Here is a 24,031-nt window from a genome sequence, read left to right as displayed (position 1 = left end):
ATTGCTTTCCTCTGAATTTCTCAAATCCCTGGGGATGCAGAACACTCATTTACAGCCTGTTATTATTTGGAGCAATGGGAGAAGAGGGATGCAGGAAAACAGCATCTGCCACAGGAGTTTTAGACAAAATTTCTTGTTGAGCACTCCAAGAACTTTCAAAAATCACTCCTCACTTGATTTCCTTCATATTTAAATTAAGTGCCAGATGGCACTGATGAAGTATGCACAGATTTAATCTCACAGATTTGGCCACACCAGTGTCACCAGTAGAGTGAGAGTGTGCACCAACAGCCTGCAAAGTCGTCCCTTCATCTCCTGTCACTTAATTGCTGCAAAATCTCCGTGTTCACACACTCCTACCACAACAAAAATAAAGTGACCCAGCCTGAACAATTCTATATTTAAAACATAAATTCTCTGTCGACATTAACTACCTGTGACTTTGCGCCTCCATTTTCTCACCTGATTTTTATTTTCTGAAGGACAAACTTTCCCGGCACACACTCCAAAACATTTGTCTTCCATGGTTGAGTTCCAGACCTTTAAAAATAGGCTTGCAATGGAAATGCTGACGTGCCAGCTGGCAGCTGCTGCAGTGACACATTCACAATAGGCAACTCTTCAGCCACGGGGAACAGGGAATGGGCAGCTTTGGGGGATTGGGAATTGGATTTAATCAAGGACTGGAGCAGCACAGCATCATACACTTGTCTGTGCAGTGGTTGACTTCTGAGCCAAAAAAAAAAATCAGCATGGAAAGTGTTTGAGCTATGGGGGGCACCAGCTTGTTCCCTTGTTTGTGCTCATTTCATCAAAATTATTTGGCAATTAAGAACGGTTTGAGTCTTTGCTTTTTCTAAAGGGCAGGGCTTGTTGATAAGTCATAGAGCATGTTCAAATATAAACTGTCCCTGAGGCAGTTTTCTATCCTTTAAAAACATACTTTTGACAGTATCATCTAGCGTCTTCCAGCTCCTAAAACCGAACGGTGAAGGGAGAATGTTGTTTTTTCACGTTTTCCATGCAGGTTCTTTCTCCTGCCCCCGTTCGGCAGCGCTGCCGCGCTTCTCTCCCAGCACATCGTGCGAACAAAGCGTCGGGGCCGCTCTGCTGTAACCACGGCGAGGCGGCCCCGCTGCCGCCCCGGCTCCTTCTCGCTTCCCACTGAGACCGGGCTGTGCCTCCGCGCCGCCCGCGCTTCCTGTCCCCACACCTAGCAAATTCGAACAAACAAAACCGAACGAAACTTTCGGGTTTTTCTTATTTTTTTTTTTCCTTCCCCTCTGTCAGTTCCGTGGGAGGAAGAGCCTCCCCGTGCCGGGCCCGCAGCCCGTGCCCCTCAGCGCCGGTCAGTGACGGTGTCCGCCACCCAGCCCTGCCCCTCATCCCTGCCCCTCATCCCCAAACCTTTTATCACCAATCCCTTGACCTTCCGTCCCCTCAGCCTCCTCTCCTCGCCTCCAATCCCCCTCATCCTGTGTCCCTCACCCCAACCCCTCCATCCCAAATCCCCTCATCCCTAATCCCCTCCATTCCCAATCCCCCCATTCCCAATCCCCTCATCCCCAACCCCTCCATTCCCAATCCCCTCCATCCCAAATCCCCTCATCCCTGATCCCCTCATCCCTGATCCCCTCCATTCCCAATCCCTTCCATTCCCAATCCCCCTATCCCCAACCCCTCCATCCCCAATCCCCCTATCCCCAATCCTCTCCATCCCCAATCTCCTCCATTTCCAATCCCCTCCATTCCCAATCTCCTCCATTCCCAATCCCCTCCATTCCCAATCCCCTCCATTCCCAATCCCCTCATTCTCAGTCCCCTCATCCCCAATCCCCTCATCCCCAACCCCTCCATTCCCAATCCCCCTCAGCGCGGCGCCGTCCCCCCGCGGCCCCGGTGACGTCACCGCGCGTCACTCCCCCCTCTCCCCATGCAGGGGATTCTCCGTCCCGCCCTGACGTCACCGCGGTGCGGCGCAGGCCCCGCCCCCGCGGGCCGCCATGTTGGGGGCGTGCGCGGGGCAGCGCAGCGCGGCGCCGCCCCCGCCGGCCGGCAGCGCCCGCACCCCGCGCTCCGCTCCGCGCCCCGCGCCCGGCCCCGCGCCGCTCCGCACGGTCCCCGGCAGCGGCCGAGCCGCCGCGGCCCCACAGCCGGGACATGGTGCCGTGCGCGCCGCTGGACGACGAGCCGCAGCCCTGCCACAAAATGGAGCTGTACGTGAGCGGCGCCGAGGTCAGTGCGGGGCGGAAGGTGGTGGGGGGGGGGTGGGGGAACGGGTCGGGCCGGCTCCGCGCCCCTCCGGCACCTGCACCCGGCTCGGCCTCCCGCGGCCGCTCCGCGCCGGCCTCGCCCCGCTGCCCCCTCAGCCGGCCCGCCGCGACCCCGCCTTCCCCGGCTCCCCCCGGCCTGCGCTCGGCCGCGACCCGCGCCCGCCCTGCCCTGCCCTGCCCTGCCTGGCCCCACCGCCCGGCCCCGGCCCGCAGCCGGCGGCTCCCGCCCGCCCCCGCCGTCCCGCGGGCCCGGCCGCCGCGTAGCCCCGCGGCCGCCCCGGGCCCGGCCGTGCCCCCCGGGCTCGGGCCGTGACACGTGTGGAGGCGGCGGGACCGGCGCCCGGGGGAGTCCGGTGCTTTGTGTCGCCTCCCGGCTGCGTCGTGTCACAGGCGTCCGTCCTCTCGTAGCATCCAGGAGGTTGTATGTAAACTCACTTTTATGGCCGTAGCTCCTGTGAAAAGTTACTGTAAGTTTTGCTGGAAATTTGCTCGCGCTAATGTGGCTGTGCATCCAGGTAGGTTGTCACTACGGAGGTCTCTGCCTTCTCCTGGAATAGCTATACATTAATTATCGTGCACACAACGAACAGAGAGAACCAGGAGTGCCTGGCTGAGCATTGGATTGCTTAAACGTTGAATAACTAACTCTGTGTTATCATAAAGACAACGAGCAGAGAGATCCAGGAGTGCCTGGCTGAGCGTTGGCTGCTTAAACGTGTTAAAGAATGAGGAACGACTTCGAGGTATTGCTTAGTGCTCGAGGTGCTTCATCAGCAAGGAGCAAATGCGATTTAAAAGAAAATCAAAGGTAAAACTGGTTCTGTTGCAATGATTCCTCTGTCTCAGCAGAACGTGGTGCTGGAGTATTAAAACTCTTGCACTTTGAAATCGGGAGTGAAGGGTTGTGTATCAGGTATCGTCAGCTATGACAAATAAAAGATTACACTTAGGTCTGTTAGACACACAAAAGATGTTATCTAAATAAAGCTGCTTGAAACTGGTCAGACTTGCTTTCTGTAGTGCACCAGACTTTTCTTACTGCAAGTGAAAAGGGTCTGTAGCAAAATCATCTCAAAGTACAAAGCGTGCAGGAGTGAAAGGACGTCCTTTAAAGGGTCTTGTTGAAATTTTTTTTTTCCTGATAAAAAATGTAAGGGAATAAAACCCTACATTTCTTATTGCATTTAATATTTGGGGGTTTTAGTACCGTAATTACTTGGATATGCATTTTTATACCATGGCTGCTGCACTCTAACACTTTAAAATGTTCTAATGATTAATAATACTTGCTGCAGTCCCTCTACCTTAATATTAGAGAAATTCCAATTGTGTTAGTGAAGCTGCGGGATCAGAAAGTCAGCAGAAATATTGAGGCTTATTTGTTCATATTGTCTGTAAAAGCAGTTTGTTGTAATTGAGGTATGAAACTTAGCAAAGCTCTGGGAACCTTCTTGGTCCTGTTGATCAGTTTATTAGGAAATTATGATGCATCAGTGGTAAAATAAGCAAGTGTAGAGTGTTGCAGCCTAACTGGGATGTGGGTCCCTGGGTGTTTTTTGGCTGGACAAGTCCCCCCAGCAAGTGGAGCCAGCAGAGCACAGGACAGGGAAGTCCCTCTGAAAGGGCTCAGTGTGTGTGTAACATCTGAAGGCAACTGTTTGCAACAGTCTCTCTCTAAGTTGTATTTTCCTCAGGCCTGAGCTATTTCACAAGGTCTGTGTAAGGCTCCTCCAGTTGTGCTCTGATGAACAGGAGACCTGGTGTTTGTTGTGTCCTTGTTAGGTTTGGCCAGCAGCACTTAAAGCCCATTAGTGCCAAACCAGTTTCTTCAAGTTGAGTGTGAAGTTCCCAAATTACAGGAACAAATACTTGTGTTGTCATAACCCTTTCTAGAAGTGATCTCAGGGGTGTGCTGCACTTCTCACTTGTTGGATTTCTACATCCATGTGGCTTGGGGATTCAACAAAGCTGTATTTTATCTCAAAATTAATTTTAGTTTGGACTTTCACTTAAATTTTATAGAATTAAGCCTTGTATTGGCAGTCTGAGAGATCTCTGACCTTGGCCTTGCTGGAACTGCAGTCAACAGAACTACTGTGAAATACGTTTTTATTTTGAAGATTAACTTGTGCCTTCTGGTGCTCTTGTCCATCAGCTGTGGCACAGGAAGAAAAATCCGAGGAATGGTTTTCTCTGAGGACTTTGCTTGTTGACAAAATTTAGGATTATGTTATTAGCAGTAAGTGCATTTCCAGTAGCACTTGTATTGACTTGGAGTAAAAACACCTGGCAAGGAGAGGAGGTGATCTTGAAAGTAGGAAACAAATTTTCATGCTTCAAGTCACAAGAACAGCATGAACTTTTGGAAGAAATTATTGAAGGTCAGGATTGAATTATTTTGCCGCTTTTTTTTTGGGGGGGGGGGGGGAGGGTCTTTAAAGTGCTCAGGATTTGGGGCTGTGCACTGTGCTGTTCCTGTGTTTATATTCCTGTGACAGAATCACTTGTGAAGCTGTTTTGTGACTCTGGGAATTCCTTAAGCCTGGGTAGGAAGGATCAATGTTGTGCTGTTAAAACTTCAAATATTCAATGAACTTCTTTCCCCCTGGATATTGGATTAATAAGTATTTCCATGGTAATAAAAATAGGTATGAGGTGTTGATCATAATCAACTGTTGTAGATTATTAAAATGTAATTACAGTATACAAAGAAACAGGAAAGTAAACATTAGCATTTTACTGACCAAGCTGAATGAAATGCTGAAATAGTTGGAATTGGGCAGAATACAGGAATTGGGGCACTTTCTGCCCCTTGAACTGGGAGGATTGCATTTACAATGAGCTGTGTAATTGCTGTAAGCACATGCTCTTTGCAAGACATGAATATTGTGAATTGCATAAATGCAACCTCCTTCTCAAATACTTAATTTTGCAATAAATATTTCAGGACCCAGTTGCTTAATTGCCTGACTGTGACAAGCAAGACAAAGCTGAAACAAAAAAGTGACTGCAAACCAAAGTACTCTGCTGGAAAAGGGGGCTGCATTGAAAGTTGCTGCCCTCCAAAAGGCGTTTTTGTGAGCTGAGCTCTGCTGCTGTTGTGCATAAGCTGTTGCCTCTGCCGGTTGAAATAAATACATCTTTGACTTTGGCCAGTGTTTTCAGTCCATCCTCTGGAGCACGTTCTGAGCCTGGTCTGTCAAAGGCCACTGAATTTTGTCAGTGTTAGGAGTTGCATAACTCCTTTGTGAGTAATTACTGGCAGTGACGTGGATGACTCAGCTCTACCTAGTTTTGTGCATCTCTCCGAATCTCCACAATCGGCTGGTGTTCTGTTCAGGAGAGAAAGTAAAAGCCCCTAATTTGAGTGCCCTCAGCCATTGCAACAATGTACAGATTTTGTAAAGATCTTGGAGAACAAGTTGCCTTCAAAAAAAAGGGAAAAAAGTATGCACATTAATGCTCTTAAAGGGAAAACAATGAGTGTCTTTATGCATTGAAAAGTGCTGCGATACAGTAATAATGATGGTGGGTTTGTATCCCACTTCTGAAATTAATTTTGGAAATCTGCTATAGTATTCTGAGTCTGATTGGAGTCAGGAGTCTGTTGCAGGTAGCTCACCTTTGCTTCCTGCAGGATACCTTTGCAGACACTTCACAGTAACCCTAAATCCAAAGAATGGTATGATTTGTTTACTCGTCATAGGTAGAGTTCTGCTATTTGTCTAGTACTTCACTACATTAGCAATGAAATTTGAAATAATTGCTTTCCTCAGGTTTAAATCTTATCCTTTTCCAGAATTACCTGCTATTAAACATGATTTGGAGACTGTCTGCTTTATGCCCTTTGATTCTGAAGTTAAGATCATGTACACAGGCAGGAATGAAAAGATCCCAAGTCCTTTGCTAATTCAGTGATCCCTGTGTTTGGGGTCAGCTTTGTGTTTTGTCAGAGCTATGAGCTGTTGGAGGCACACGTAATTCTCCCTTGATCTAATAATGGGACAGATCAAAATATTCTTTTAAAATCACTAATTACATGTGGCTGAAGGTTTGGTGTCCAGTCTGAATGTATGATTTATTTGCCGCAGGAAAAGAATTTTGTAGCTCTCCCTAGTAATTGATTATGGGTCTCAAGTGTTTGACATTGCTTTCTCTCCCTTTTACTTGGTGTGTTAAAGAGTGTGAGGGAGTTTAGAGGCCTCTTCCCTTTGTGGGGGGAATTGAGGGACTGGGGCTGGCCCAGAGTTTGTGCAGGTGGGGTGTGCATGTGCCCAGAACCCTCAAATTCCTCAGACCTATCTCAGGAAATCCTCCGTAGGCCAATGTGTTGCTAATTAAATTAATGATGCAAACTCTCTATAGATGTAATTAAGAATAAATAAGGAACAAATGTGGTCGTCCTGTCAGGATACTTTTTTCCAAAGTCTTTTTGACATAATTGGGATTTCTGATGTCAGCTTCCACTCAAATATTTTGAAATAAGTGTTTGAAGTGTACCTTCTGTGTGTGGGGAAGGAAACTGCTTATTCCTGTTCATGTGGGAGAACTGAGGTGCAGCTCTGGGAACACCACAGAAACTTCCCAAATGGAGTCCAGGGAAGAAGAAACTGGGGAGGATACAGGAGCTCTTGATGATCCCTTGGGTAGAATTTCACCTTTTTGAAGCCAGACAAGATTTTAGGTGAGTGGTTCTGAATACTGGTTTTTACTTCTAATTATAGTATGATGATAAAATTCCCAGGTCTGCTTTTTCTAAAATTTTTAAAATTCTGCTTGAATGCCTCAGTGAAGAAGTAAAACCAGGGCAGGATGAACCTGCTTTACATCTTCCACTGGTTTTCCTGGGATTAGGCATTTTTGCTGACCTTTTGCCTGGCTTCTTTCAGCCAAAACCTGTAGACCCACCAAGCCCTAAGGCATTTACCATGTAAACAGTGAAAACATCCTTAATATGGGGGGAGGGGAACAGATTGTTCAAATCTTTGGTAATACTGGGAATCCTCTGTTCTGCTGTACTGATCAGAGGAAGAACATGTGCAATAGTCATTAAGCCTTTTCCCAGCCCACAGAAGCCCTCTGGATATTCTGCCAAGGGGACAGGGATGGTCCCAGCCATGGGATCCACGGCACTATTTAAATCCAGAGGCACATTGCTCCCTGTGAGGGAGTTGGGACCCTCAGACATGAGTGTCTGACCTGCCAGGTGCTCTGACCTAAACTTTGAGCTCATCTATTTACATAGTTCTTTTTGTTATTTTATACTAATCAACAACATGGGGTGCTTTGTCTCATTTCCAGAATGTGTGTTTGGAAAGTATTGTCAATGTTTGCCTAAATGTCTGAGTTCCGTTTGAGTTTTCATGAGAGTTAATATTTAAAGTGTTCAGTTGTAGGAATTCAGCAGCACTGAACAGCAAAATGATTGAAAGATGCAGGAATCTCCTAGACAATCAGTACTGGTTTCTTTCACCTGTTCTTTTTATAGAGAGCTGTGCTTTTAAATTCTCAATAACAAATTAAATTTGTGCATTTGTAGATATTTAGTAAATGATGACTTAGAGGTTAAAATCGTTCTGTTCTATATATGTTTGTGCAGAAATATTCATGATTAAATCACTAAAAGGAGCCTCACTTGGCTGTGGAAGCTGCATTTTGTATCTGGTTTCCACAGAGGTGGAAAATAAGTATTAACTGTCTCTTTTCTTTTTTCTGTCAGCTTCTGGTTGTTGAAACTTGGCCAATTAAGTGACTGTACAAGACAGTAATGATTTGATTTTTGTCATTGACTTTTTTTAGCTGAATTACTTCACAAGCTACCAGACTTTGGGTTATATTCCAACAAGTTTGCAGATTTTTGTTCCTTGTTTTTTTTTTTTTTTTTATGGACAGCGACCAGGCTTCACAAACAAATATGGCAAAAGTGTGGTTGTGTGTATCAAGCAATAAAAGCAGATTCGTGCCCTTGAACATCAAATTCTTTGGACTAGAATTTGGCAGGTATCCCAGTCTGTATCAGTACAGAGATACTGGACAGGAAAAAACAAACACAAACCAAGGAGCAACAGTGAAGAGGAAAAGTGTATGACAGGAAATTGTTAATTAAGATGATTACCTGCCATAAAAATCCAATAGCTTAGTGTAGTTGATTTGCCAGCAAGTTGAAAGTACATTAAATGGTGTTCTCAGGGACAACCTAGATGAAATAACGCACTGATTTTGGGTTCAACACCCCATTCCAGCCCCATTTTTTGTATCTCTTTTGTTTTCAGTGTATCTGCAGTTCTTCTGGCTGGTAGCATTGGTTCCAGGGCTTAAATTTAAGTAACAGAACTTGGAAAATGTTGCCCATATTTATAGAAAGAAAAGGTGAAATGCACAATAAAATCACTTTGAATTAAAATCCACGAAGGAACAACGTTATTACATTTCTGAGCACCTGGAATAGAAACCCAGTTTAGTTCCAAATAAGCTTTTTGGACAATTTTGGTGGGCTTCACATTGGTTCACACTTGAATGTAATCTTTGTGTTGTGAAAAGAAATTACATGGAAAAGAGGTTGGAGGTCAGAGCTGGGCTGAACTTTGGTGTTACTTCTGGATTTATTCAATTAATTTCTACAGTAACAAGCATAGTGAGTGCCTTGTCCTTCCTAATGTCTAAGTTGGAAAAAAATATGCAAAAAAAGAAATAAGTTATGTAGCAAATGAGTAGCTTTGGTTTGTGGATGCAGGGTAATGCATGAGTGATTTTTTGGATGTTGGAGTTGGGGTGGCAACACATGAGAGGTGAATGATGGGCATGGGTTGGCAGTACCATTGCTTAAACTGAGTTGTGATAAATAGAAACTTGTAGAGTGAAAATAAATGAAGCTTTATGCTATTTACTTCAGTGGAAGTGGTTGAGGGTTTGCCTGGATGTCACAGCTTTGGTACAAACCTGTCCTTGCAGCCTCACCTGTTCCTACAGATTCTGGCTTTGGTTCTGAACAGAGCAATCTGTGGAGCATTTCTTTGTAGTCCTGTGTTCTACCAACTCCCATGCTGGCAGTAATACCATGTTCCAATATCTTAGGCAGGGATTTTAGAAAAATTCAGAAGTAAAAGAAAAAAGGTCATTACCCAGCCTAAGAATTTAACTGGTCCAACTTCTGCTTTCAGAAGAAAAGAGTTTGAGTTTTCTTATGTCATTTCTAGTTAGTAATTTCGTGTGAGATCTGTGCCACATAAAGGTAGAGATGCTGAACAATTAATATATAAATAAATTAGTAATTATTACTAGCAAAATCCATAAAGACATTCCCCCATTTTTGTCAGGTATTTCCAGTTTTTAATGAGTGTATTGCATGTCTGAACAGAGCATGTCCTTCATATTTCTGGAGTTTGGTTTTGGTTTTTTGTTTTTTTTTTTTTTTTTTTTTTTTTTTTGTTTTTTTTTTTTTTTTTTTTTTTTTTTTGTTTCAGCACTGAATTTTTTGTGACTTAGAGTGCTTAAACTAAGGTTTGATTATTTTTTTTAATGCAGCTGTGGACTTGATATTTTCGAAAAGGCTTGGAATCACTTTTACATCTTTTCTCTTTAAACTGGAGATTAATTTTCATTAGAAGACTCTAGGTTTTTGAAAAGCATCTGCAGCATAGGATTTGTGCATAACTGAAGAATTCTGCATTGGTGTCATCCTGTAGGGGTGGTATCTGTAGCTTTTAAAGGAGTTTTAAATTAATCCCAATTAAATAACACTGGCATAATAATAATAATGATGGCATTTCCAAAGGGAGATGCTAAATGATACATAAGGGAGATACTAAATATAACTACTGAGTAGTAGTGTTTGTTTGAAACTACAGCTTTAAATTAGAGCAACCCCACCACCAGTTTTCACTTGCGTGCTCTGAAATGTAAATTGGTCAAATTTTGAGCTCTTATTAATTGGAATTGCTGGGTCTTAATGATGGGTTTTCTTTTTTTTTCTTTTTTTATTTTTTTAAATTTTTTTATTTCCTCTCCAGCTAAATGGCCTTAAAATGGCAGATGAACCTATGGAAGAAGGTGAACCGTATTCCTACCACGTAAGTGTTGATTCCTGCTCATTTCAGCCACCCATTAGCATGACCTGTTGATGCAAAATTTATGCATTCCCTGCTCTTTAATAACTTCTGAACACATCATTTTATTTGAACAATATCTGAGGAGACTCTTCAGTCTCAAAGATGGCTTTGGAAATTAGTACCTGGGTAGGGACTGTAATTGCCTTGCTTGGGAAAATGTGCTGTGTGAGGCAGAGCTTCATGGAAAGATTCCCTTTGCTGGAGGGAGCATTTGCTGATCCCTCCACCTCAGAAATGCTCAGGCCAACCTGGAACCTTTCATACATGGTGCTGAATGCTGCTCTTGCTGCAGTCATTTGTTCTGCCTTTGTAGGTTTTAGTGTAGCTGCTGTACCTTCAGCTCAAAGGTACTTAATTCTGCTTTCTTAGAACGGAATTAATGTTTACACCAGTATGTTAATTTTGCTTTCATGTGGAAATATCCCAGGTAAGCCCCTCTTGAGCATGGGTTTTGTTCAGTGCCTGTTTAGGAGATGCTGAAGATGAGTGTTCTGTGTGCTGGCTAAACTTTGGACTAAACTTCAGGCTCATCCTGTGTGTGATGAAATGCCTGAGTTCCCATGGAAATCCTGGCCAGCATTTCTCAACACACTCATCCTTGTATTTTTGAGCAGGGTCACGAAGGTATCTGTTGCACAGAGTGTCCCTGGAAGTGTCCAAGGCCAGGCTGGACAGGGCTGGGGGCAACCTGGGATAGGGGAAGGTGTTCCTGCCCGTGGCAGGGGTGGCACTGGATGAGTTTTGAGTTCCCTCCAACCCAAACCAGTCTGGGATTCTGGGATAAGTAGATCTTGTCACCAGCTGTAACCACTGCTTTGTGTTACAATGACAACATTTATAGGGAAGGGTTTGGAGAATGAAGTCTTGGGCGTAGACCCAGGTGGTGCCTGGACATTTCCTGGTGTGGAGTGGGTAAATAGAGTGTCAGAGTGCCTCACATGTAGCAAAGAAAGGAGCAGTGGATTGTCTGAGTTTTCTACTGCTCTTGAAGGAGGAGGAGGAGCAGGTTGCTGAGCTCTGGGCTGCTTGGTGCCACATCGCAGGGAGCTGTGACGAAGCCACGAGTGCTCACGGTGTTTCCTTGGCTCCTGGTGAACCTGCTGGGAGCAGGGAAGAGTTCCCTCTTGTGCAAGGCCCCTTGTGCAAGGAGCTGGTGCCTCAGCTTGGAAAGGAATTTGCTGCTCAAGCAGCAGAACACAAAATGAGATAACCAAATTTGCAGTTCGTGGAGGCCAAAGTAGAAATGAAAATGAAAGTGGCTTGGAGCTGCTCAGCTTTGTGTGCTCATTTCTTGGTGGTGATGAAAAGGTCTCTTTACAACTCAGTCATGCCAGTTTTTAGTGCCTTAATGATAGGTAAGGAAGTGAAATTATATAAACATCTTTTGTGAAGATAAAACACTTAATAAAAACGTAACTCATTTCATCCATCTCAAGTTAGTCTTTATTTGCATGGAAAACATTTCTCTCCCATGTTCACATTTAGAAATCCTCTGTCTCCTCAGCAACCAGGTGTGATGTCACAGGCTAATGGCTCGAGGTGGGTGATAAACACAGGAGAGGCTGAACTCTTAAAGAGCTTTTCTCATGCAAAGTTTCACGGTGTTAAGGAATACAGATTAGGATGGTGAAGAAAAAAGGCTTCTAAATAGAGTATTTACATATTTCATAGGAATAAGCAGCCATTAAGTCTGTTGTACAACTTGGTGTGTAATTAGACAACTTGCTGCTTTCATCTGTCACCAGATGACTTCGAAATGCTGCTGTTCTTACCAGCCTTAAATTAGGCATGTGTTTAAAAAGTAAAGGAAGATGAAAAGATAGGTGTATCGTTCCTCTGAGTGCATAAATGCACAGTCACCAGGGGGAGTGGGTGAGGGGAGGTTGGGATGCTTATAGTGTGTCATCAGTGTGTGATGGGGGTTTGTGACCAGAGAGGGAAATAAAGTCGTTTGGGTGTGAATTATAGAATTAACTTTGTTTTCCAGCAGTGTCTGGTGTTAATACCCACCTTTGTGTGGGAAGCAGGGAAAACAAACAGGCCTTTCCCAGAAGGAGGACAAAATAAGAGAGAGGAGGAGAAAGGACTCCAGTGCAGTAACAGCTGGACTACAGTTTGGGAATATACCAAGATGTTTGTTTGAACTCTTTCCCCCTCTGGACAAGCAAAGCAATTAAGGCAGAAGCAATTAATGCAGTGTGATGATTGCTTCTTTTTTTTTCCTTCAATTACTGCAGTATATACAAATTCAGATGAGCAGATTTCTTCTCTGAATTTCGTGTAAAACCAGAATTTCATCCAGGTACTTCTGTATGAACTATGATAAAGCTGATTGGAAGTTTTAATGCACAGTCTTGGGCAGTAAGTTCCCCTGACTGTAGAATGATGTTATTTCCAAACTCAGCTGTTTCATCCAGTGCTCAGATCCTTTCCTGGTGCTGTTTGTGCTTCTCATTGAGGGGCTGTAATTCACAGGAGGTTGGTGGGGTGTTTTTCTGGTCTCTGCTAAGAGAAGCTTCCATAATGAAGGCCTGCAGAGAGGATAGGAGACAGCTGGTAGTCATTTGATGCCCCAGAAGTGAAGTACTGTAAATCAGATGGATTTTCATTTATGATTTTGTTGTGTACAAGAACTCTACTGATATTCTTGATAGGGCTGAGGGTGCCCCTCCTTTTCCACCTGCAAGCTGAGGTTGCTGTTGTGGGCCTCAGTTTTTTGATTTCAAGGGTGCTTATTTTGACACCGTGCTTGTTTTGGCTCTCAGAAACTTCTCTTACACCATAAAAGCTGCAATCCTTCATGGGACTTGTTGTCATCAGGAACATTTGTCTTTGCACAACTGGGGCTGCTGTGCCCTGCTTTGCTGAAGGTGAGAGGGACATGAGAAGTCAAGAGAACATTAAATCACTCACCTAGCTCAGAATTATACCCTCAGCTGTCTGAAGGAGGTCCCCACACAGGATAATCTTCCCAGGAGCTCTGCACCCCAGAGCTGTTTCTTCTCTTGGATGCAAGAATTCTCAGAGTCCTTAAGATGACTCATCTCTTATTTATGGTCTTCAAATGCTGCCTGTTCCTCCAGCTACAAATGGATGACCAGAGTTATTATTTGCTGCTGTGAAAAGCAATAATTACCCCAAATGATGAAATTCAATTTGGCTTTCATTAAGACTTATTTCAGGAAGGGGGAAAGATGAGAAGAGTAATCACTGGGAAAACTAAAGCTGCTAAGCAGAGGTGAAGCACAGAAGTCTTGGTTTAAAAATCTGTGTATTTATTCCTTTCATGTAAAATAATCAAGCTTTTCTGTAGTTGAAAGGAAATGACCGTTCTTTGAGAATTTTCTTTCAGTTCAGAAATTTTAGATGCATCTATTTAAGAAAAGATAGATGGAAAAAACTCTTCATTTGAACAGTTTAGTTCTTAGTTTTCCTAAGTCTCACTAGAATTTAAAACGTTTAAATAAAAATGAACAAAATAAAATCCAGCCATTTACATGCATTTTTAACAAGACTTAGTTACTGCAGGCCTGTTCACTGTTGTATTTTGTTTGCTTTGAAATGACAGGATGAAGGAAGTGTGAAAGAAATTCCTATAACACACCATGTGAAAGAAGGATGTGAGAAAGCAGATCCAGCACAGTTTGAGCTACTTAAGGTTCTTGGACAGGGATCATTTGGAAAGGTAAGATGATAAACTTGTTCCATAGACCTTTGCAGACATTCCAGGGAAATAGTGGTCAGCAGAGTTGCTGGGAATGTTTGAAAATGTATTGAGTAATTGAATCCTTTCCCAGCCTTGCTCCAGTGCCGTGGACAGAACCTTCTGAAGGAAGTGGTGGTTTGTCTTTTAGTGATGGGACTTGACATGCTGGGAATGTTTGGCTTTTTTCAAGGCACAAAATCTCTATTTGTGTAGCTACAGTTTGGAACTGTATGGCAGTTTGGAGCTTAATGTAAATAACCTTGGAAATGTATTTCAGGTTTTCTGGTTTGCTGTATTTATCAAGTGATCTACAGCTAAAAGACACTAATTATTCAAATGGCACAGAGAAGAAATATGGCAGGGTTTTTGTTAGAATATTTTCCTTTTGTAATGTGCCACTGGGTGTCACTTTGCAGAAGTGAAGTTGAAAATCTGATCTCTCAGTCACTGTGTTGAAACACAGTTGAAATATTAATCCTAGTGTATAGGAAGGTAATTACTTTTTTAAAACTAGACAGAAACTACATATTTTGCAACATCTACAGTAATCAAACATAAAGTCAAAGTAGCTTTATGGTTTCTTTTTCTTCTGCTGGTTCAGTGTATGTCTCCAGGTAAGTACAAACCTCTGTGTAGAGTGCAATGAGAGAGGATGAAATTGGCATTAGGAAGGCATTCTGTGCATAAGTGGTAGTGTAGGGAACAGACTTTAAATATTTCTTAATACTTAAAGGTTTCAGAAACGTTTCTCTACCTGGTAATGTTGGTTGCCAGTTCCCTCACACACTTCTCCATATATTTATTACTCCTGACTTGAGATGTCTGAAGCTACCTCAGGGTTCAGCAGAGCTGGCACAGCCAGCCCTGACTCAGATTTGGCTTCCCAGAGCTCAGGGTTCTGCCAGCCTGAGGAGTGCTCCTGCTTGGAATGCAGCAGCTTGGCCAGACATGCTCTGGAGCTTTGGGACCCTGGCAGTGCCTGTTCAGGAGCTGCACGGTGCCTGTTGCACACCTGAGCTCAGAGCTCTTTATCTCTGCTCTTTCCATGAAAAGAGAAAGCAATCAAGGAGGATCAGTGGCTGTTCCCTTCATGGTGTTTTCTATTCCCAGGGTCCTTCCTTTGGGCTTGGCAAACACAAGGGTGGTTTCCTGGAGCCTGGTTTTGACAGCAGTGCAGGATTTAACAGTTCCCACAGAAATAAAGGGTTAAGCCTCCTGAATTACTGAATTTCTCTCCTCATTCTTTGAGGAATGATGTGCCTTCTAAAGCAGGCATGTAGTTATGGAGGATTTGTCTGCAAATTAAATAATAAATTAGAATTGCTTCAGTAGTTTTCAGCTATTTTGAGTTTATTAGCTAAAATTTGTAACTTGTACATGAATTCCTTATGTTCTCACAAGTTGTTGGTTATTAAGAATAAAATATTCCTATATGTTTATTACTAATATTTTATAATTGAGATTGTATTCATCTCATCTAAAGCTGTTTTCTTAGTTGCTGGTGTTCAAATTACTCCCTTTACTATTTTCTGTCACCTTGGCCTATAAGAGAGCACTGTTGTAGGTCAGTTATTGGGCAGAACTTACTAAAACAAAAAGCCAGACAACCTTGAAGCATGATGTTTTTCTTCTAACCAGAGCTTAAAATAAAAACAACCCCTCTCCCAGCCTTGTACAACTTAGTCGTGACAGTGCTTGAATTTCTGATTTTAGAATGGAAAATTTGGCAAGATCATTGAAAAAATATATATAATTTCTAGATGTAAGTAAATTAATTGTAAATTAAAGTCTGGATAAGGTGAGATCAGAGAGGTAATTTTAGCGAGCTCTTGGCTTTCACTTGTATGTTGTGTTTGATAGCAAAACCAAATCATTCATAACTAGTAATTGCTATTACAAGAACAGCAATTCAGAAGTAGGAGCACATATCAAGCCATTTTGTAAATTGGAAGATCTGGTGGTTAAAAATTTATGTAGCTCCATGTCTTTGTACTGCAATATTTTATCTAATATGCTTTTCTCAGTGTCAAGTTATATCCCATCTATCTTTAAAACTCTTCTGGAGAGAAAAAAGTAGAAAAACCTGTTGGAGTTGCTATTCCAGAGGGAAAGGGTGCTTTGATCTTAAATGGTGAGGTTTCCTTGCTTTCATCTCACCACTTGTACCAGAATTCATTAATAAAAATGAATGTTTCACATTTGAGACTTGGGTCTTAAACCTCAAAAACCTCTTGGGAGGTGGCAGACCAGGCAGAATTGTCATTCTTCAAGAAAGTGATAGAAAGAAACATCTTTCTGTAAGAACTTCTTTGATAAATCAGGGAAGAATCCAAACTTTATGGCCAGTGTCATGCTTCAGAGAGCTTGGGGCTTTGCAGATCTGATCTGATCATGGAATACAGTTTTGCTCTTTTAAAGGTCTGTGCTTGCTACAGAGCACTGGGAGCTGCCTGACATTAATGGGAGATTTGCAAATGCTTTCTGAGAGTTTGGGTTTGATTACCAAGCTTGCAGTGATTTAAAAATGGGCTTTATATTCCCAGGTCTTCCTTGTGAGGAAGATAATTGGGCCTGATGCTGGGCAGCTTTATGCAATGAAAGTGTTGAAAAAAGCTTCTTTAAAAGGTAGGTTTGTCTTTCAACTGAGACTTTGGACCATGGGGTTTAGTGCATTTGTATTTAAAAGCTTTTCGTAATCTTAAATGTTTGTCAGTGAGTTCATAACTCTTCTCTGACAGGAGGGGTTTTTTTTAGAGTAACTTGTAAGTTCATGTTTAAGTATTATTTTAAATCTGGCCAGGTAGCTTTAATTATGTGGTCAGAAATGCTCTTTCAAAGTTTAAAATTGGATTATTTAATTCTGTTTAGACTTTTCATTATATGAAAACAAGTTAATTTCATAAACAGTTTTCCTTTTGTCTTTTGTTAATTCAGAACTCTGCTGTGGTTAATATTAAGTCATTCCCTTGTTCCAGGAGCCAGAACAATTTAATTCAGTGTTTTGGCTTCCAGGAGACATTTACACTGTGTGTAAATAGGACTGTTAATGTTAAAGGGAAAAAAAGTAATCATAAAAATAATTAATATTCAGCGTAGAGAGTTAATTCAGAAGTTGAAGTTGGGAATGTAGATGGGAGCTTTTTTCTTGAAAGCAACACGGATTATCCCAAAATAGGGGGATGTGCTGGAAATACAATGAAGCAAAGAAGAAAGTCGGGGCAGCCAAGAAACAAGCCAGAGTTTAGTGGGAGACTCGAACATTAAAACCAAATAAAACGATGAGGGAAGAGATTCCTTTAGGCAGCAAAGCCTCTGTGCTGGCTTTGTGTTGTAAAAGCGTGTGTTTGACAGTGGTGCTGTTTTCCCTGTGTGCCCTCAGTCCGGGACAGAGTCCGTACCAAAATGGAGAGGGACATCCTGGTGGAGGTGAACCACCCGTTCATCGTCAAACTGCACTATGGTTGGTACAGCTCCCTCCCTCTGCCCACGCTTCCCTGCCCTGCTTGAGGGCACAGCTGCTCTTGTTCTGCCTCACTTTTGGAGGGTTAGGTTCTAGCAACTTGGGGGGGGGGGGGAAATAAAAGAATGTAAATACGTGGCTATATAAAAGTTTTAGGTTGAGCCCTCTTGTAAGAACTTTACAAATCTTTGCTTTCGAGTTCTGCAGAGTTTTTGTACTTTTTATTGATTTCAACCAAACCACAATAAAAGAAATAAAAGAACATTATTTAAGCCTCTCTGATTTTCTTCTGTGAAGAAGTGAGGAATCATTCAGTAAATTGCCTCATGTGCTGCTGAATTATTTCAGTTCTACAACAAAAGTATTGCCTGTAACTGAAATTTCCTAGCTGTAGAAGCATTCGGATCTCTTTTGTAGGTTTGTCATACAACTATTGATTTTTATTTATTTGTTTATTTTAAGCCTTTCAGACTGAAGGGAAGCTCTATTTAATATTGGATTTTCTCAGGGGAGGAGATGTATTCACACGATTATCCAAAGAGGTAAGTACCTAAAATTTTATCTCCACTCACTCTTAGACAGGGGTTGGGTTTTGTTGGTACAGAATTGGCTTCTAAACCTGTTTTCCTCCATATTTCTTATCATAGTGAAGTTTTTAATAACTTTGGGCTTTCCTTACATATTCTAGATTCTGTTCTATCCTTAAAAAACCAAGTGTGTATTGATGAGTAGCCCAAGTTTTAATTTGGCATCTGCAAAGTACGGTTCTTTTGTCTAAAAATGTTTTGTTGCTTGGAAACACAACTGAAGTAAATGAATATTTAGCATTGAAGGAAGGGGATGTGTAGTTCTCATGCTCTTAGTCAGCTTAGGTGCTCCTGGAATCCTGCAACCCTGAGAGCTTTCTGCTGCACTGTAAAATTGCCCTGTGCTGCCATCCAAATGCTCATCCTGAACCCCACAAAGTGGCAACACAGAGTGCTTTTGAGCCCACTCCTCTCCATCCAACCCTGGCACACAACTGGACCTTGAATTTTTCATTTCTATTTTTGTTTCCTGGAGGGAGAGATCCAGAGGAGGGAAGGGGATACAGCTACAGGCTGTTGTTACCTTTTTAAAAAGACATTTGCCATCAAATATTTATTACATGTTACCTTAAGTGTTACGAACATGTTTAGAAGTCTTTTATTTCCTTTTGGCAAACCTTTTATAAAGATCTAAATTTTTAATGGCAGTTTCTCAACAGCTTCACAGCAAAAGAGGTTTTCAGTGTTTTCACCACTGTAAATCCATTTATATTGCCAAAGCACAGGAAAAGCCACTTTCTTGAATGACAAAACTGTGTTATCTGATTTTTTTTCATGGCCTGGAGGAGGTTGTTTATTCCCAGTATGTAAGGCCAGGAGAGAGTTTTTTCCCCTTATACATCTCATAAAAATAAAGGTTTTACTTTAGGAACAGACAAAAAAGGAAAGAATTTAAAGGCATTTTTGTTAAAAGCTGAGCTCGGTAACACAGTGATTGTCTAAGAATTGAGCTCAAAATTAATTAATCTGGAGGCTAAAATGGCTGTTAAAAACTTAGTGGCTGACTTGTCCTGGTTTATTGGAGCAGGAGGTGGGAAAGAGGTCAGGCTCTGCTTTGATATGGAATATCTGATTCCAGAGGGAATTCTGGAATAGCAGGAGGAGCTGTTCTCTTGCACTAACCCAGCTGGGATTATCCCCTATGGAACATGCTTAAAGAAGGGATGCAAGGCTTTCCATAAGAACTCCAGCAGGGGTTGAAAGAGGGATGTGTTCCTTGTGGCAATCAAGAAGTTGTAATTATCAAGTTTTCATACTGCCAAGACTCCGCCTGTTTTTTGGAACACTTCAGTTACCTTTTATACTGTCTTTTATGTATATAGATACAAAAAAAAAAAAATCAGGTTGTTATTTTCTGGTGGGAATGTGAGGTACTTTCAATGAAAAGTCCATGGAGAAACACAGCCTATGGACAATGCACATGAGGATAAGTTCCCTGTGGCACCCCATACTTTGCACACAAGGATTATTTTAAATTAATTTGGTTTAGTATGAAGTTAATAAAAGACTTATGTTGGTCTTTAAGTTCTAATGTGGGTATGAGAGTTCCAGCTGTGGCAGTGAGATGAGTGTGTAATGAATTTTTTATTGGTAATATTTAATGAAGCTGACTTGCATCATGTTTGACTTGACCCAGAGAACAGCTTTAGATGTCATTATGGGGAGATGGTAGGTTAGCATTTAGCATCATTATATTCTGAGATTTGCATTTCGGCTGCTCCAAGGAGTAATGAAATCCAAGGTTTCCCTTTGCTCTTTTGAAAGAGATGAAACCCAGCATGAGCATTGCTCTTTAAAGGTGTGAAGGTGACACTGTGGAGTGTAACAGCTTCATTGTTCACCCCAGGTCAGTGCCTGTCATTATGGAAATCGGGGAGTATTCTGTGCCTGGAGAACAGAGCACACCTGAGCAGTTCAGAGCACAGAGTCAGGGAGCCCAGGTATTTCCATTTCAGCCTTGCTGGGTGGCTGTACTTCCCATTCCTGCTGGATTCAGCAAAAAAGGGAATAGTTGCCTTGAAGCCCAAATTTGGTCCAGCCACTTAAAGATTCTGAGCTTCTCCAGTAATTTGTAGAACACAAGAGCCAAAGCAGGCAGTTATTTTATATTAAATTAGAAGCAACCTGTGGGGTGTTCAGGGCAGAAGTGTATCTCTTCTCTAGAGGTAACATCAATATTTCAGTGTCTCACCAGGGTTCTTGAATTTTATTTTTTTTCCTCTAAGAGCAGAGTAGGTTCCTCAACTCCCAGGCTGTCATTGTCATTGCCACCAGTGTTTTATTCTGCACGCTTTTTTCCTAAGCGATTTTTGGTTTTTTTCCTAAATCTTGTCAATGTAAATTTACACCCACCCAATATAGCCAGCCGTATATTAAATTTTATGATGCAGTGGAAAATTGTCTGGGATTGTGGCAGGAGGAGTGCTGGGTGTCAATTACACCAAATATAACAATTAATTTCTTATCTAAAAGTTAATTAATGCTCTGCAGTAGTGCCGATGGTTTTATTTGAGTATTGCAGGTAGCTCTTTGTGTACTTTATAATTAACAGATAATACTAAATCATTTCTCTTGGCTAAACTCATGAATTATGAGTTCACAAGGGACTTTTAAAACTAAGTTTGAAACTTAGGCAGACAGGACTATATTTTTTTAGATTGCAGTCTTAAAAACTGAAGACAAGATCAGAAGGTAAATCTATACAGTTCTTATTAGGTTATGTTTACAGAGGAAGATGTGAAATTCTACCTCGCAGAACTGGCCCTTGCTTTGGATCACCTTCACAGCTTGGGAATTGTGTACAGGGACCTGAAGCCAGAAAAGTAAAGTAAAATGTATTTTACCACTATTATGTGTATTTTGCTTGTTGCTTTGCCTTTTCCACCGTAAAAAATTAAAATTATTTCTGTTAAGACTTTGTAAACAAATACAAAGTGTAAAACACGTGTCTGTGGTTTAAATGAAATAGTATTTGCTTGTTGAAGTAATAACAGAGTTGGATATCATCCTTTTTAATTTATATTTTAAATGTTTTATGTGAATATTGTTCTTTATGTGTTTTGGTGAATGTGAATTTTAATTTTCAGCATTTTGCTTGATGAAGCAGGACATATCAAGTTAACAGGTAGGCACCACTCATTAATACAGCCTCTTGTAAATAAGTTTTCTTTTTGTTTCTCTATTATCAATTTTAAATGCATGTAGAATTGCAGAAATTAGTTCTGTGAGGAACAATCCAAATACATATATTCTAGAAAATTATGTATATAAAAGATTGATTATTTGGAAAACAAATTACTATAAATATCTGAAAGCTTCAAATTACATTGAAGGTGATGATTTTGTACTAGAGATTCCATCACGTATTTTATTCTAATTGCTGTTAATTGTAATTTAATCTAATTGCTGTTAGATTCCAAGAGAAAATGAAGTTTTTTAAACCCTTGAAGACTTGATAGAATAATGGTGATGGAAATCAGGTTTATAGAATGCACATCTTTTAAAATTCTGCTATATTTAAATACAATTCAATCCTAAATTTGTCACTTGCTTCTGAAAGTGGAAATAATGGATGGGATCATTGATTAGCAATCATTATTCCCTGTGGAAAAAAGTGTTTGAGAGCTGAGCCAGTGTCAAGGACTTGTGTATTCACTGTATTCAAAATAGGGAAAAAAGTGTTCTGGGAATGGAACATTCTGGGAGTGCAGGGCTGTTCTGTACTGAACTTGAGGCAGGTTACAGATCCATGTTGCCTTATGTAACAACAGTATTTTTAGTGTGATTTTATTTATTCATCATTCAGTAAGACCAGACCATGCAGGCTGCATTCCCTTTGAAACTGATTTTTACTTTTATTCAATTTTTTGTGTGACTAAAGCGGGCAGTAAACAGAGAAAATGAGAACTTCTGAGTGCCTTAGAGCTCTAAACATGTAGGATTTCAAATGTCAGGTTATTTCAGTAATAAGTTTGATGGATAATCATGAATTTAATAACTTTTAAAACGGTTTTTGAGGTGTGTAGTAGAAGAAATGTGCTATCTCCAGGTAGCTGCAGTCTCTTGTTTCATGGAGAGCTGTGCTAATCATATTTCTGGAAATAACCAACCCAAACTTCTCAACGCTTGCGTTTGGAATTGCCATATATTGATTGATTTGTTTTCCCCTGACATTGTTTACTGGCTGTGTTCTTGTGATGCTGTTGTTGTAGACTTTGGACTCAGCAAGGAATCAGTAGACCAAGAGAAGAAGGCCTATTCTTTCTGTGGTACTGTAGAGTACATGGCTCCTGAGGTGGTAAACAGGCGAGGGCACAACCAGAGTGCTGACTGGTGGTCCTTTGGGGTCCTCATGGTACTGTATTTGCCTCTTGCTTCCCTTGCTAAGCTCACACTAATGCACTTAGAATAAGCTTATCCAGTTCTGGTTAGGCATGTTTGGGTAAGGGGGACAATTCGGTGACTGAATTGCTACTGGGTGGAATAAAATTGACTTTTTACCTCTAAGGAGTATTTATCAGGCACCTGAAGAATCCTGTGTCATCCTTTAGTAGTTAAAACCAGTTGTAGTCAGTGTGTGAAACTTCACTTTGTGTATCTATTTTGCATGTTACTTGATAGTTAAATTTAAAAACAGGCTTTTGAAGACTTGGATTGAGGGAATATTAATGGCATTTCTGTGAGAGTGAGCCCATGGAAGGAATGCTGGAGTGAAATAGTGAGATAAGTGCTGCCACTTCTGCCCTTCCTGAGTTGTGTTAGAACATCAGCCTGACATGCAGATGGACTTGAAAAGTAAATTACTGCTCTAGAATTTACCATTCTTACAGTTTTTTGGAATATGGCAACATCTAGAACCTGGTTGTGGAGGAGATTTTATTACTTTCAAGTGACTTCTTGATGTGTAATATTCTTCCATCATCATCATGCCACACTTGCCACTGTTATCATCATGTAAACTGCAAGTGAGAGCAGAATTTTAGATGTGGGAACACTTCCATAATCTTTTCAAGGTTCAGCCAGTGTGATGTAGAGGTAGGAAAGAGTGCAGTGCTTAACACTTTGTTTCAGCAGTTGGGGGAAGAAGTGTTGATTTAGATTAACATTTGTTCTTTCCAGTTTGAAATGCTTACTGGTACCCTGCCATTTCAAGGTAAAGATCGAAATGAGACTATGAATATGATACTGAAGTAAGTATATCTCCTTCCTCTCTCAGAAATAAGAAAATGTCATTTTAAACATGTTTTAACAGCTGGTTATAGCTCCCTGTGCAGCCTGGTCTTGTGGGAGGTGTCCCCATGACAGGGGGTGGAACAAGATGAACTTTAAGGTCCCTTCCAACCCAAACCATTTTATGATTCTAAGAGCACTGAGCTGCAACAGGAGCAAAAAGCCCCTTGATAAGCTTTAGATCCCAGACTGTGAAGTACCATTAAGTATCCCCAGCAATTAAAATCTCAGGGATGAATCTGTACTTTGATTGTGGGTATATAATAAAGAGAAGAACAGTGCAGTGACTGAGAGCAGCTTGATTTTCACTCCTGTTGTTGTTACACTCCCTTGCTACTGTTACAGCACCCCTTGTTTTGTAAGCAGCAGGTGATCAGGTGCTGCTTTTGTGTACAGATATGTGGAGAGCCCTTACGTGCTCAAATTCTCATCTTAAATTACCCCAGTTACAACAGAAGCTGTTGGACTGGACAAACTGGGTGAGCTGGTGCTCAGTGAGTGGAGCTGTTGGGCAAATATGTTCTCATCTGTCTGTGCTCAGCTAACAAAGAGTTTCCTCGTGGCACAGGCAGAGCCTTGGGCCATCTCAGGGGTGATGGGGAAGGGGAGGAGGGAGAAACTCTGCTCTTCCCAGCACAGGGCACTTGGAGCCTGCCCTGAGTGGGAAT

General features: G+C 41.7%; 1 protein-coding gene across 3 annotated transcripts in view; it reads left to right on the top strand.

Annotated features, from left to right (window-relative positions):
- Positions 1 to 2,123: 2,123 nt before the first annotated feature.
- The window catches only part of RPS6KA6 (ribosomal protein S6 kinase A6), a 36,296-nt gene continuing 14,388 nt past the window's right edge, over positions 2,124 to 24,031 (top strand). For 2 of the 3 annotated variants that reach the window (XM_062503187.1, XM_062503188.1), the window contains exons 1-10: positions 2,124 to 2,235; positions 10,283 to 10,342; positions 13,950 to 14,066; positions 16,631 to 16,712; positions 17,467 to 17,547; positions 18,010 to 18,089; positions 20,850 to 20,956; positions 21,221 to 21,258; positions 22,346 to 22,488; positions 23,253 to 23,323. In XM_062503187.1, coding sequence (XP_062359171.1) covers positions 2,161 to 2,235; positions 10,283 to 10,342; positions 13,950 to 14,066; positions 16,631 to 16,712; positions 17,467 to 17,547; positions 18,010 to 18,089; positions 20,850 to 20,956; positions 21,221 to 21,258; positions 22,346 to 22,488; positions 23,253 to 23,323 — 854 coding nt within the window. In that variant the 5' untranslated portion in view covers positions 2,124 to 2,160. Of the gene's footprint in view, positions 2,236 to 7,254; positions 7,466 to 8,282; positions 8,292 to 10,282; positions 10,343 to 13,949; positions 14,067 to 16,630; positions 16,713 to 17,466; positions 17,548 to 18,009; positions 18,090 to 20,849; positions 20,957 to 21,220; positions 21,259 to 22,345; positions 22,489 to 23,252; positions 23,324 to 24,031 lie in introns of those variants that run through there. The other variant, XM_062503189.1, reaches the window with a different exon arrangement.

This window comes from Cinclus cinclus, chromosome 15 (assembly GCF_963662255.1).
Source record: "Cinclus cinclus chromosome 15, bCinCin1.1, whole genome shotgun sequence".
Lineage (NCBI taxonomy): Eukaryota > Metazoa > Chordata > Aves > Passeriformes > Cinclidae > Cinclus > Cinclus cinclus.
This window is presented reverse-complemented; position numbering and strand designations above follow the sequence as displayed.